At 39.7% G+C, this 15,919-nt stretch overlaps 1 protein-coding gene and 1 long non-coding RNA gene across 4 annotated transcripts in view; one reads left to right on the top strand and one right to left on the bottom strand.

The window, feature by feature from the left end:
• The window catches only part of RhoGAP19D (Rho GTPase activating protein at 19D), a 54,130-nt gene that overhangs the window by 25,592 nt on the left and 12,619 nt on the right, over positions 1-15,919 (bottom strand). For all 3 annotated transcript variants that reach the window (XM_089264885.1, XM_089264887.1, XM_089264886.1), the window contains exons 2-4: positions 8,767-9,348; positions 2,228-2,539; positions 1,500-2,026 (exon numbers count right to left, since the gene is read on the bottom strand). In XM_089264885.1, coding sequence (XP_089121011.1) covers positions 1,500-2,026; positions 2,228-2,539; positions 8,767-8,991 — 1,064 coding nt within the window. In that variant the 5' untranslated portion in view covers positions 8,992-9,348. The remainder of the gene's footprint in view (positions 1-1,499; positions 2,027-2,227; positions 2,540-8,766; positions 9,349-15,919) is intronic.
• LOC149090702 (uncharacterized) lies at positions 667-1,792 on the top strand. The gene is made up of 3 exons (XR_016197521.1): positions 667-1,085; positions 1,142-1,474; positions 1,568-1,792. It is a non-coding gene; the product is annotated as an uncharacterized LOC149090702 (long non-coding RNA).

Raw genomic sequence — 15,919 nt, 5'->3', positions numbered from 1 at the left:
TAAATTTTATTATTTTTATTATTATTATTATTATACCCTGAACCCATTGTTTTATTTTTTTTTCTATTATTATTATTTTTATTTTATTTTTTCTACTTTATTATTTTTTCTTTTTATTTTTTATTATTAATATTTTTTATTATTAATATTTTTATTTTATTTTTTTCTATCATTGTTGTATCTTTATTTATTTTTTTAAATCTTTATTTATTATTCTTATTTATTATTTTCATATTTATTTATTTAATTTTATATTTATTTTATTTTGTATCCACATATTTATTTATTTAATTTTTTTTTAAATATATTTTTCTTAAAAATATTTATTTGCTAAGTTTTTTTTGTTTATTTATTTTTCGTTTATTTAACTTTTGTTTATTTATTTTTCGTTTATTTTGTTTTCATTATTTTTTTTAAATTTGTTTTTAATTTTATATATTTTTCATATTTTGTAAATATTATAAATATATTTTAAAATTTTATTTCCCCTTTTTAATATGCAATATATATGTATATTTTTTTTTAATATTGTTTTCTTTTCCTCTCTATAGGAATATTACGTCGTTATCTAGATTTCCGCGAAAGAGAGATTTTATTAAATTTCTGCAAATTTCTTCACACGACTTTTTATTATTATTTTCGATTTTCGTGAGAAGCTCCACTGCCAAAGCGAATTTCCGTACATCGTCTATATAGGCATTTTACGTCATTATCGACTTTTTATATTTTATTGGGACAGAAAATTCAATTCATTTTCTGTTTATTTCCTCACACGGTGACTTCGACAAATTTCGTGAAATTCTCGTTATCAAAATTTTTCTCGTTATCCCGCGAAAAGCATGTAAAATCCGAAATACCATTAAATTATTTTTACAAATTGTTGCACTCGACTCGACGCAAAGATAGAATTATCTTGAATATGTTGTTACCCAGTAACCTGACCAAGGTTTGGCTCAAGCTACGCAACTGTATGCGGGCCATATACAACGATCGCCTAGGCTGGAGCTGCATCAAGAGCTACTGCCTCTTCATCCTAGCGCTGCGATATGCTAAGAATCTCAGTGTTTTGCATGCTACGAAATGCTGTACGTATATCACATGCTAGTGTCTGTGTGTGTGTGTTTTGTATGTTTGATTTCAGAAGTATTCTGAGGACAGAGAGCTGGCATTTGCGCACCACTGTGCCAGTTGGCAACGACCGCTGGCCCGTCTAATTGCACTAAACACTGTCATTTGGTTGCTGCTTTGGCGAAAGAGAAACGCCAGTGGGCAGAGCGTCGCCACAACCTGCCGACTGGCGTCTGATAAGATTAACAGCCGTTTCTGCTATTGCTCGGTATCCCACCAACCCAGGCCCCTCTACACTCCACACACATGCTGTACCGAGGCGAGGGTTCCCACCGCCCTCCCCCTGCCCCATCAAATCAAATGCCCGGTTTTTGGCTTTGGGAACACGCTGACGTCAATGGCCCAGGTAAGTTGAAATAGTTTACACTTACCGCATAAAGCTGCTCGACAGCAGCTGCTGCTGATGATGATGATGATGTTGCTGTTGATGGTGGTATAGCTGCTGCTGCTGCTGATGCTGATGCTGATGCTGACGCATGCCATGGGCCATGTCACCAAAGTCGATGCTGCTGCTGCCGCCTGCAAGCGCCGGATGACGTTGCGGATGCGGATGCTGCTGCTGCTGCTGGTGATGATGATGCTGGTGATGATGGCTACTATTGTTGGTGGGCAGTCCACTGCCGCTGGCATTGCTAGTGATGCTGCCGGAGCGACTGCCGCCGTGCAGCGGCGTTGCTGGCGACACAGAGGATGCTGTCGAGGATGTATTGGCGGCAACAGCGGGATATGAGATCAACTGTTGCTGTGGAAATGTTGACTTGATGCCGGCGGCACCGGCGTTTGCCAGCAGCACCGGCGAATGTGTCGTGTGGCCAGCGCCCATCGATGGCTGCTGTGGCGCCTGTGCGGACATCGTTAGGCGATTCGATTCCGGCGTGTGGGCAATGCTCGTGTAGTGCTGCAGAGGCGACATGCAAACGAACGGATAACGGAATTAGAGGGCTACACTAGTTACGATGCGATATTACTTTCGATCACAATATGAATTTATCATCAACTGAACTTTGAACATTTCTTTCACATTTATTTACTTTTTCTCTCTCTCTCTCTCTCTCTCTCTCTCTGTTGTTTTTGTTTTTTTTTTTTTTGGCGCACTCACCATTTGCAGCACATCACACTCCTTGGGCACAACGTGCAGCGTTAGCACCGACGGCGTCTGCTTGATCATCGACACAATTGTGCTGTAGGCAATGCCAGCGATCGGCGTGTTGTTCACCATTAGCACCCGGTCGCCCGTTTGTAGATTGGCGTGGTGAGCCGGTCCGTTCGCGTGCACCTCTTTGATGAAAATGGTCTCCATCGCTTTCACTTGGTATGGCGGCAGCGACGTTGGTGACGTTGGCTCCAAGCCGACGACACCGCCGCTGCTGCCGCCAACGTTGCCGCCGCCGCCGACTGCGTTTGTCGCTTCCTACACAAAACGTAAAAAGCAACAACAAAATAACATACAAAAACGTGATACAACAACAACAATATATATATTTATATGTATATGTATATAAAACAGCAAAACAAGTAAGGTTACTCTAGTCCACTATGAACGGCTAGCAGATACGCTATATGTATATAATATTTCAGTTATATATTTTAATATGAGAATTCCATAAGTATTCCTTCGATACACTTGCTTTATGCTATTTGTTTGCAATATAGAATTATATTTTATAGCAAATTAAATACTCATTAAATATTGTAAAATGCAATCAAATATATGTTTCATTTAATCTCAAAAGTAATTTTTGTAATATTTTAATAATTTTAATTATAAATTTACATTCAGAAACAAGTTTTCATTGTATTTTTAGATCAAATATATCTAGGCAAAAATAATATACCCCATATGATGCACTTTTGCTGTTCACAGGGTATGCTTAATGGCAAATAGGAGAGCGGCTCAGAGAGCCATCATCAAGCCCCAAAAAGAGCAGAAGAAAGGGAGCGCAATGAGCGCGCTTCGCATACAATGAAAAAAATATCATATAGACTATAAATATATATAAGGAGTGGGAGCTCAAGAGAGGCTGCAAATGGCAACTGGGAACTGCTTGGTAGTGAGTTACCCTATACTATAGAAAAGGATGTCTTTGATATATATGCTCTATAGACAGGAACTAAATTAAAGTTTTAGAAAACAAAAAAATATATGAAATAAACAAATAAAATAAATTACTAAGAATATTAATAATATGCGTATATTTATATTTATTTTATATTTATATTTATATTTATATTTATATTTATATTTATATTTATATTTATATTTATATTTATATTTATATTTATATTTATATTTATATTTATATTTATATTTATATTTATATTTATATTTATATTTATATTTATATTTATATTTTGTTAATGCCAGATCCCATTAACAAGAATTGCTCCTCCCGCAACACACGTTATGTTATTAACAGCACTCTGTTAATAACATAACCCAGTTCTCCTACTGGTTCGCTGTACTCGGCGCCCCGCGGAGTACCTCGTCCCCCCTCGAGGGTCACTTGCCTCTCCTGGTATTGACGACATGTATATCTTTACTAATGCTATACGAGCAACACAGCTTTACTCTAAAAAATAAAGACGAGGAAATTACAATCCGGTCTTTTTACTTATCGGCGACGCCACCACTACAACATTTGGTCCTTCGAGCCGGAGATCATCCACCTCCACATACACATCAGCATTCCATCGGCCGTCGAGATAAGTACCCCATCTTTGAGTAAAGTAGTACATATATATATACAGTATATACATACATACACTGGCACTTGTCCGCCGCTATATTTCCTTGTATATATATTTATATGTACTAATTTACATTATATTTACTGCATGCCTATATGTATATATATCCTTATATGCATATATAGACATGTCTGAAGCTGTGTTACAATCCATACACAAGCATATGTAATAATCCTATTTAGTCCGACACTCCGTCCTACATATTGCCACATCATTCATACACATATATTTCTCCATAACTTATGTATATTCCGATAAATATTTATTAAAACGAGAGAACAATATCCTTTGTTAATTGTTTAATAAATTTATTTGCAATATTCTGCTGTTTAGCACATCCGCATACACTCATATACTAGTCGCCGGCTGCAGAGAGACATATGTACATAAATACATATGTACGTACATACATACATACATACTCCTCACTCGAACTATTAAATAAAAAACCAATATCCTTTGTTGTTTTTAATAGTTTTATTTTGCAATTTAAGATAACTTATCCACCAAGCATAATTACTTCTACTTGTTTTATTTATATATTTGCTAATTGTGTGTCCGCTATCTTCTGTTTTTACGAACATACGCTCATACATATTTACATAAATACATGTATGCACATACGAGCAGATTTGGATTTATTTGATTTCCACTCGCGTATTTCTAAACAGCCCAGCAACACAATTAACATATAAATTCACAATAAAAAGTTCCACATACATATACACGGCACATTTAAATAATAAACTTAAATTGCTAAATTGGTCGTTTTGCTTTGTGTCCAAACAGCTGAGATCGTAACTAGTATCAATAACTTTTCCGATAATTATCACCGGCCGCCACAATTTCGTGACGATAGTTTTGCACGATCAGAATTCATCGTAATTTAAAAACTATTGCAAAATAAATAGAAAATAGACTTTTTGTCTTGTTTTTTTTTTCTTCTATTGTTAAAAGGAAATTTCCCCAGCTTAATAAATTAATTTAATTGTTTAATTTATCCTAATTAATCCTAATTAATTAATTTATTAAATTTTTCCATTTTTCGTTTATGTGCTTAACAAGACATTTTCTTTTTCAATTTGTTCTACAAAATTCAGTTGACAACTTCCTTGTTTTTGTCAACTACATTACTCTGTTCTTTGAGTGATTTTCTACCTCTGTATCAGAAATTTCCGCCAGCTAATTTCTAGTTAGCTTCCATGTCTGATCGTTCGGGTCGACCGCAACTTAAGGTACCCGCTTCGCGTTTGATTCAACGCAGTGCCTCCGCATCTCCCATTCCGTCCGGGAAACCACAGACCACCAGCACTTTCAAGCGCAGTCCGGTCGTAATCCGGTCCAGTCCGAAGCCCGCAAATCCATTAAATATGTCTCTGTCCGAGTTCATCGCGGCTGCGGATAGGCTTATTAAGTTCGAAGCCCGCATTGACGGTCCCGGGGACTCTAATGCCACCCAGGCGGTTCTACTCCGGGCCTTCGAGATCCGCCGAGAGCGGGTCAGGGCCTTATGGGATGATGCTGAGCAGCAATATAAGGTCTGTGCCAGAGCGTTGAACCAAGGGGCGAGCAGTGGCGAAGTTGAAGCCATGGAGGCCAAATTCGACAACTGCTACACTGTGTATGAGCGGTGTACGACGCACCTGGGGGTGCAAATCGACGCACTTTCCGCATCGAGTACACCGCCCGCTCCTATGTCCGCTACTTTCGCCTCGTCTGGAGGCTGTCGCCTTCCACCTGTTGATACGGAAGTGTTCCACGGCGACTACTTGCGCTGGCCAACATTCCGCGACCTTTTTACTGCCATTTATATCCAAAACCCGCGCTTGACTCCGGTGGAAAAGTTATTCCACCTCAATTCAAAGACAGCAGGCGATGCAAATGCCTTAGTCGCAGAGTATCCTCTCACAAACGACGGCTTTGCATCGGCTTGGGGCTCCTTGTGTGATCGGTTCGAGAATAAGCGGCTGTTAGTCAACAGCCAGCTGAAAATCCTGCTCAACCTCTCCAAAGTCACCAAGGAATCAGGCTCGGCTCTCAGAGAGTTGCATGGCACCATTCATAGATGCGTCACTGCAATCGAGCATGCTCAAATCTCTACGGAGAATTGGGACTGTATCCTTGTGTTCGTGTGCACATCCAAATTGCCAGATCACACTCGATCTCTCTGGGAGCATTCACTGACACAAAAAACAGAAATTCCAGCCTGGCAGGACGTTAGTCACTTTCTTAGCGAGCGTGCTCTTGCTCTCGAGGCTATGGAAGGTGATCGTTCTGCACCAACAGCTCCAATCTCAGTTCCGAGATGCGCGAGCTCTGCCCCTCCCAAACTTGTCAACTCTTTTACAACGCAAGTGAGTCTGTGCGATCTGTGTTCAGAACAGAACCATCCAATTCGATTTTGCCCTCGGTTTCTCCAGCTGTCTATCCATGAACGAGAGGCATACATCAAAGCAAAGAATCTTTGCCTGAACTGCTTCGCTAAGGGTCACCAGTTACGAGGGTGTACCAGTACGCACAACTGTTTCAAGTGTAATGGTCGACATAACACCCTACTCCATAGGGACAATACTACTCGGTCTGCTGCTGCATCCGCAACAGCTATAGCCCCAATTCGTACGCAAGTTATGTCCAACGTCCAAACGTATCTGGCTGCCAACACGCGAGGTGTCCTCCTCGGCACGGCGGTGATCAACATATGCCATTCCGGAGCAATCTATCCCGCCCGTGCTTTAGTCGACTCAGGATCCGAAGCAACTTTCATTTCTGAGCGACTATTCCGCAAAATCAAGTTGCCCTTCAAATCCATGCAGACTCAAGTTTCCAGCTTGAATCAAGCAGTTACAGCTCATGCACAAAAGCTATGCAGCTTTGACATTGGTTCTCCTTCGAAGCCGAGACTACGAATCGAAGCTTCTGCTCTCGTCCTTCCAAAACTTGCCGGTAAACTCCCTTCATCTCCAATTCCGCAACTCTTATTGAACCAGCTGCCGAATATTCAGCTAGCTGATCCCGAGTTCTACAAGAGTTCAGAAGTTGATGTCCTTCTAGGTGCGGATATCCTTCCGACTATTATTCAGGGAGGTTACCATCCGAATATCTGTGGACCTCTTCTAGGTCTAGAGACTGTTTTCGGTTGGGTGCTGACTGGTCCACTTTCACGAACTTCACCGGAAATGGTCTCCTCGTTCACAACTCAAGTCTCCGTTCCGGGTGAGACAAAACTTGAGATTCCGGCAACTCTTCCATCCCGAGTTCCCGACAACACCACAACAAAAGTGAGGGTCGGTTTCAATGAGAGCCTGAATGATATCCTTCATTCAGGCCCATCATTCCAACTCGATCCTCGTCCTCCTTGTGCTGTCGAACTAACCTCCATGTTATGTTCTAACGAACAAGCAATTCAACCTCCAACTCATTCGTTCTTCCAGATAAAGACGCCGTCATTAGAAAGCAGCAAGCCACGTGGTACCAATTCATTCCAGTGCCGCGTATGCCCAGGAGCCCATGGTCTCCGAAACTGCCAGCGTTTTCTGGGCCTTTCAGAGGAAAAACGGATGCGTGCGGTACTTATACATAAGTACTGCACGAACTGCTTGGCTCACGAGCACTCCGGGCAATCCTGCCGCAACAAGGGACGTTGCAAAACGTGTGGCCAGAATCACCACACGCTCCTGCATCTCCAGGACGGCCTTGATCCGCACACCAAGAGATCTCCAGCTTCGAACGCGACGTCTTAATTTGCAATCCTTGCAAGGGGGGGGAGTATGTTAATGCCAGATCCCATTAACAAGAATTGCTCCTCCCGCAACACACGTTATGTTATTAACAGCACTCTGTTAATAACATAACCCAGTTCTCCTACTGGTTCGCTGTACTCGGCGCCCCGCGGAGTACCTCGTCCCCCCTCGAGGGTCACTTGCCTCTCCTGGTATTGACGACATGTATATCTTTACTAATGCCTATACGAGCAACACAAGCTTACTCCTAAGAAATAAAGACGAGGAAATTACAATCCGGTCTTTTTACTTATCGGCGACGCCACCACTACAACATATTTATATTTATATTTATATTTATATTTATATTTATATTTAATTTATATTTAATATTTAGATGGGAGAGGGATATGTATAGTTAGATTGTAGAGGTATAGGGAGATTGTAGATGTAGAGGTAGATGTATAGTGAAGTGGAGATTTATATTTATATTGTATATTGATATTTAATTTATAATAGTATTATATGATATTTATATTGTATATTTATATGATATTTATATTGGATATTGATATATATGTACTATTTATATTTATATTGATATTTATGATTTATAATTATATTTATTATATATTCAATTATGCTAATATAAATTTAAAAAAAAATAAATAAAATTTTCAAAGCTCTACATATATAGTCTTTAATCTGTCTATAAAAATTCTTATCAAGCAATCGGAAATTGGACTATCTGTTATCAGTATTTGATGCATATGAAATTTAATTAAATTAAATCAATTTTAAATACTATAAATTCTGCATTGCAAATATCTCTAAAGTGTTGCAAGCTCTTTGCCGCATGTGGCATACTTCAGACAGTTTTGGCACAGAGCAAAAAGAAAGCAGCGATTGCCATTTGAATAGGCGGCGCGTGCTTTGCGCTCACGTAACGGCGGCGACTGCGCAAATGTGACTGCCGCAGCTGCGACGCGACGCAGAGCAGAGCAGAGCCGAAGTGAAGTGAGCATTGCCAGACCGCGAAAAGCAAAAGTGGCAAGGCACAATTGATGACTAATTGAAGATGCAGGCAGACTCTGGACTGACTGAGTTGCCCCTGCCACCGCCCCTGCCCCTGCCATCCCACCCCTCAGGTGGATTGCCTTGCGACGCTTACCTGTGGCCAGCTGGCGGCATCATCTTCCGGTGGATAGGCAATAAAGTGACGCAGCGTAAAACCGAAGCCCTGATTCTGACGCCTTCGTATGACAACCAGCTTTGGCTGTATCGATGACGCGGCTATCGCTGCATTGTTCGCTGCCGCTGCCGCCGCGGCTGCTGTGCTGGGCGTCGCTGTTGCCGCCGCTGCTGCTGCGGCTGTTGCATTCGAGTTTTGTAACATTTTCGGTTAACGCTGCGAAGTTGTTTTTTTTTTCTCTTTCAATTTCCTTTTTTTTTGCGCCTCTCTCGCTGCTGCCGGCTGAGGCTGCGGAGTTGCTGGAGAGCTGAAGGTGTTGCTGCCGCTGCTGCTGGCTTGTGTCGCTTGTTGGCCAACCTGCTACTGGTTGGCGGCTTCGCTGGCTACGAGCTGCACCTTCATTTGCTGCTAAATACGTTCAGCTCAGCAGCGAGCCAGAGAGTCGACAACTTGCTGTTGTCTGTGGCTCTGAGGCGTCAGGACGCCCATTGTAATGCCTGACAAGAGCATAGCAATTGAGCCGTAACGTTCCTATTGCATCGATTCGATTATGGCAGCGACCTAGAAGAATAACCAAAATTCGCATATTATTAATCGATTCACAAAGTTCAATATGCATTAAAGGGATATGTGATCTATCTGATATATGTAAGATCAGCAAGTTGTTTCTTGATATTACAGCACAAATCTTAGTTGAACCCTTGAGAATTGTATAGAAAGGCGCTGACATGGAATGAATATCAAACTAATTTATAATGGTAAAGATAATGCATAATTGATCATTCATTATTTTGCATTCATTAATGGGATATACGATCTCTCAGACATACAGATATACTAAATCATCAATTTGCTCTTTAACAATATTCGGCAATCCTCAGTTGAAACCATGAGAATTATTTACTGTCAATCAGGTAATATAATTCAATAATATGATATACGATCGATCCATCAGAAATATAGTTTTATGAACTCTGCTAATTTGTATTTCTTATTAATTTTAATGTATATTATATATTGCTTTTTGCTACACAAGATTTACAAACGTGAGTAATAAGTTCTTTCTGAGCTCGCACCCATGAGAGTTACAAAGAAATAGGTTGTTACCAGATGAGATCATTAGCCAAAAGAAGTTTTTCACAGACGTATGTGACACTACATCAGGTCAGAGAGAACTCCAGGCACTTTATTATATGCTTTGTACGCATTTTTCGCTGTTAATTGTGTGTGGGCAAACGTTGTAATATTTCCCATTTAAGACTTCTTTACAGTTAAGCAAACGTCTGAAGTTTTAGCTGGTTAACTGGCCGAGCAAAGGGTATTAACCCGCAGTTTTGGTTTAATTTTGCTCTTGAGCAGTTGAGCATCTCCCGGTAGTTGTATTGTTTTGTTGTTGTTGTTGTTGGCTCTTCTCTTTATGATCACACAAGTTCAGGCCTGGCCTGGTCGTCGAGACTCGGACACATAATACTATGTAACTCTATGGCCCTCGATGTACAGTTAGTTAAGTGCTTTTTACAATAAAAAGCCCCGAAAAGCTTTAAGGCTTTAATTACAATGGTCATCATAAAAATAAATAAACAACAAAATAAAAACAAAAGAAATTCGAGTCAGAACAGCGCAGTCGGGTGTAACCGACTGCATAATGCGCTCGTCACAATCTAGATGAACAGTTATGCAGATCATTTGATGGACAGCTCAAATACAGTAAACACCCATCAATGGACGACTTTGTGTGGTTATGCAAGGGACATGCTTTTCACAGAGAAAGCGACAAATGACAACTTTTGTCTCCACTGAAATGTTATTTACACACATTTTAGCCAGCCTCCTGGTGGGCGTGTCGCGCTGTCTCTCTAATGTATTCGCGCTTAGCTAACCCGCAAATAAATCATAACTGTGTGTGTGCGAGAGTCATTGACCGTTCAAACGGCGCTCGAAGTTGAAAAGTGTAACACGCCTAGTCGCACCTTTACGCCTGCACAGGTGAGAGAGAGAGAGAGAGAAAGAGAGAGAGAGAGAGAGAGAGAGAGAGACAGTAATTGCAATTAACATAACGTATGTGTTTGTGACTGGAGCTTTGCTGTAATAGAAAACTTATCCAGAGACAAGCGAATATTAAAACTGGGAGATGCCCTGAAACCTTAACGTGGAAGGGAATTGAATAGGAAGAGCATGTATTAGAAGTATACACTATTAGTACTGATTGAAGCGATTAAGACTTTCGAGATGTACTTAAATAAATAGACCTATAAATACATGTCAAAAAAGTAAATTAAATTAAAAGATTTCCTGGGAATTTAAGTTATCAATCATATGGCATGTCTACGATATAGAGTCCATTTGTGTTATCGATTGTTTATATAAAAGTTTTTTTTTTATATATGCATCTAAATACATATCAAGGATTAAGTTTTAATATAGATTTAAATCAGTTTCATGGAGTGAAGTTTGTAGGAACATATAAATAGTGACATGGGTGTACAAGTCAAAAAGAACGAAAGTTTGTGATCGATTTTAATCGATTTACTCAAAGTTATCGATGCTCTGTGACTCCTATAATCTAAGCTTCTTGTCAGACTACCACTTAATAAACTGTAGACTATCATATCATATCATATATGTGACCACAGTTCGTTATAGATTTCAATAGATTCTCGTAAATGGAAACTGGATTCCATTCTCTCATATTTTCTTTTAGAGTATCATAGAGGTGCATGCCCTTGAAGATATTGCGGTAATTTGTTAGCTACGTTTGGTTAGATAACATAGGACTTAGCTCAGACTCAAGTTAACCCAAATTACGTCTACCCTGTCATAGGTATATTTATGATACTTTGGATGGTTTATGACTTGTAGTATATCTAAAATTGTCACAAATAATTTGTGAATGACTCAAAGTTCGTGTTGCTACAATGTGAAATGCAAAAAAAAAAAAAAAAAACATGTATTTATAATCTTTTTTTCATGTTTTTTGAAAGATTTTTGTTGTTGTGACCGATCAACGCCCCTCCATTTATTGCTGTCGTGTTGATTACTTTGTGCTTTATCAAATTGCGATACAATTTAACAACAATAGCGACAACAACAACAACAACAACAGCAACAACAACAACAATGGCAACACCAACAACAATGACAGCTTGTGAATTAAAACACGTGTAATTACCAGCGAACAACAACTAAAAACTCGCTCAGTTACGCTGGGCTATAATTGTCCCATTGTCACTGTAAAATTGCGTCAAACTTTATACACAATACTCCTCCCGTGTTACTGTTACTGGCAACCGGTTATAGAGCTCAAAACAGCTGAAGTGTGTCAAGCGATTGACTTACATATGGCTTACACACACACACACACACACACACACATTCATATATAACTATATGTACATAGATCTATTTATCTTATCTATACGAACTACTATTTGTGATACTTCAGACACAACTGTTGATTGATATGCTGTACGAGTGGAAAACTGTTATTGACGATAATTTAAATCGATAACAATCGATTAGTGATTACACCAGGACTGAACAATCGTGAAATATTACAATTTGTCAACTATATGAATAAAAAGTGATTTCATATTCCATATAGTTCTCTATGAAAATAATGAAAAATTATTACAAATTTACACATTCATTTCCATTGATTTTGCTTCGCTATTCGCTTGATCGAAACTCGCTCGCTTGATGTCTTTTATGTCAATCGACTCGTTATTCAATGGGTAAATAAACAAAAGGAAGGCAACGCCGCATGCCAGCTTTATTTACTACACGTAGATATTCTTCTTATTTGTTCTGTTCTGTGCTGTGTATTCTCTGCTCTATACTTGTGATAACAATTAAATTGATTGTTTTAATCGAACCAGCGTGAAGACCCACTGAGAGGGGGCGACAGGGGGCGGGGAGAGAGAGAGAAAGAGAGCACACATATGGCAGAGAGCGTCGCATCATCAACGAATTCACATCAATCACAGCGTCAAAGGGGGCGGCGGCGGCAATCAGTCAAGAGACTGAGAAGCCCTCAGGTCAAATGGACAAGCATCGGTAACGGTAATAATATTAAATATACGTATTATCCGATTAGCGCACGAAATACTCACTGATGAGCATAGAGGCGGAGCAGGTATGGGCGACACGCCCTCAAATAGCTGCAGTTAACTGTTCGATGGAATCTTTGGGCGTACGATTCTATAATCAACTCTACTTTCAACTTTTATGCTAATTTTATTTTGGTGTTGTCTAAGTCACATTTCAGCTCTATGATCAGCAGACAATCTGAGTCTCAACTGTGAGGGACAGACGATAAGCAAATCCTTGACAAACGTTGATTAACTTTAATCTCGACATTAATTTATGGCATATCACTTCGCTTTGGAATATTTACAACAGCCCCTATCATATCATGATTGCGATTACATGTCGTTTATATACGCAGACAGGCGCGTATATTTCAGAGAGAGCGTGAGAGAAATAGAGAGAGAAAGAGAGAGGGAGGGAGTGAGAAAGAACGATAGACGACGGAGAGAGCAGGCGAGAGAACTAGAGAGAGAAAGAAAGATTGACGACAGAGAGCGAAAGGGAAAGGAAGAGAGAGACGGAGAAAGAGAGAGAGAGATAGATAGAGATAGGGAAAGAGAGAGAGAGAGAGAGAGAGAGAGAGATAGGGAAATCGAGAGAGAGAGAGAGATAGATAGATATAGGGAAAGAGAGATAGAGAGAGAGATAGATAGATATAGGGAAAGAGAGAGAGAGAGAGAGATAGATAGATATAGGGAAAGAGAGAGAGATAGAGATAGTAAGAAAGAGAGAGAGAGAGATAGAGATAGTAAGAAAGAGAGAGAGAGAGATAGAGATAGGGAGAGAGAGAGAGAGAGAGATAGAGATAGGGAGAGAGAGAGAGAGAGAGAGAGAGAGAGAGAGAGAGAGAGAGAGAGAAAAGAAATACTACTACTAGATAAAGTTTATATACTGGATATTTGATATCAAAGAAATCATTAATTATGATTTTATTTTATTTTTCCCTTAGGTCATTGAGAATACACCAAATATCCCTCGATCTGCTAGTCCTAATATATCCCCAATGTGTATTCCAATCGAGCGTCACTCGCACCTGGGCAAGGAATGTGCTATGTTATCGCGCAGCTCTCAAACTGCGAGCGCTAAACTGTTTCACTCGATCGCTGATGCTACAAGTTCAAATAGATCGAAATTGCCATTGCCGCCTTGGCACATGGTAAATTAAACACACATTATCGAAATGCCCGTACGCACATCAAAGCACATTTGCCGACCTGAACACGAGTCAGCGCTATTTATCGACTCAACTCAAGCAGTCGATTGGTCAGTGCTCAGTCCGTTTGTCTCTATATATATTTATATAATATATATATATAATTATACATATATATATATGTGTATATGTATATATATGCTGCCGCATTGCCAGGACTGCCATGGGCCACTGGGGGCTGCACTGGGCTGGGATTGTTTGGCGTGTGCTTGTGGCATGGGCATGGGCATGGGCATGGGCATGGGCATGGGCCCGTGTGCCATTCAACTTGTTGCCAAGTGAGATACGCCAAGATACAGATACACTTGGATACTCAGAGACTTGGGGGCACAGATACGGCGAGGCAATGCACGCTCTGCGACTCTCGACTTCCATGCGGTTCACATTTTCAATTTGTTTCGTTGTTACGTTTATTTTCGAATTGTTTATTTAATGTTCTCGCGCGTTTTTGTTCTCTCTCTCTCCCTCTCTCTCTCTCTCTCTGATTTCCTGCTGCTCTACACAGGAGCACGAGTGCGTGTGTGTGTGTGTTGGGTGCGTGCTGTGGCAAGGGCTGTGTGTGTGTGTGTGTGTGTGTGTGTGGCAGCACAATTTGCCAAGCGTAGTCACAATATTTAAATTTTGGTCCAGCCCAAAAAGCTGATAATCAAATTTCGTAACAATTGACGGCAAATCAATAAGTCAAGTGCACAAATTTCGAGTCGCACGAATGGCCATAGAACAACAGTGCGAGCCAGATCGATGGAGCCAAAGATGCTTTCACCTCATTTAACGACCTCTTGCTGCTTGATTCACAGCGGCAGAGGGCATGATTGTCTATGTGAGTGTGTGTGTGTGTGTGTGTGTGTGAAATTGCAAGTGCTATATCTGTCTATATCCGACTATATATACACACATCGGCTATTATATCATCAGCAGCATCAAATGGTTTTGACATTTACCGCCAAAACAAGCGCAAAATAAATAACGTATAAGAAATGAAGAAAGAGCTATATATATAAAGAAAGAGAAAGAAGATGGGAGAGCGAGAGAGAGAGAGAGAGAGAAACCTAAAGTAATCACTTGCACATATTATAGGGTAATACTTGAAGTATGTTTACAATTGAAAGCAAAAACAAAATCTATAAAATATAACGACTTATAGATGTCTTGTAATACTGAAATGAATATCTTTAATTTGGATAATAATTATTAATCATATATAAGGTTAAATATATAAGGTTTACTCTCTACTATCAAGCAAGTCTCATTGATCATTGCTAAGCAACCCGCTTGATCAGCGCCTCTTACAGGGTATCAAGAGCGTGAGCAGCAAGTGAAAAGAATTGCCTGATAGACAAGCGCCAAGGAAGCAATTAGAAATTTTGCGATTATTTTCGGCTTTTTTGTTTGTAAATTTTTGTATTTCTATTTCACTTTTATCTGTGTGTGTGTGTGTGTGTGTGTGTCAATTTGAGATATTTATAAAAACGTATTCCATAAACAAATAAACACTGGCCACAAAATATAATCAAAACTTTTTGCAAGCGAAGCATGGAAGGCACTATCAATGCGGAATATATGATATACATCTATCTATATCTATATATCTATATGCATATATTGCTCGAAATCACAATTCTGCAAAATTGCTGACAATTGATTTTGCGGTTTCTTTATATGAGCCCTCTGAGATAAATATTGGGTGTCAAAGTCTTGAATTGGCCCGAACTACAGTTACAATTTCCACAAACTCGCATTAATCAAAATTTCTGTAAATACATATATCTTTCTCTTCTCTGTGTGAGTGTGTGTGTGTGTGTGTTGTTTTAAGCTATTTACAAAATGCATATA

This window comes from Drosophila navojoa, chromosome X (assembly GCF_054131105.1).
Source record: "Drosophila navojoa isolate 15081-1374.11 chromosome X, UAZ_NAV_1.0, whole genome shotgun sequence".
NCBI classification, from domain to species: domain Eukaryota; kingdom Metazoa; phylum Arthropoda; class Insecta; order Diptera; family Drosophilidae; genus Drosophila; species Drosophila navojoa.
The sequence above is the reverse complement of the archived record's forward strand: the minus strand, read 5'-3'. Positions and strand labels throughout refer to the sequence as shown.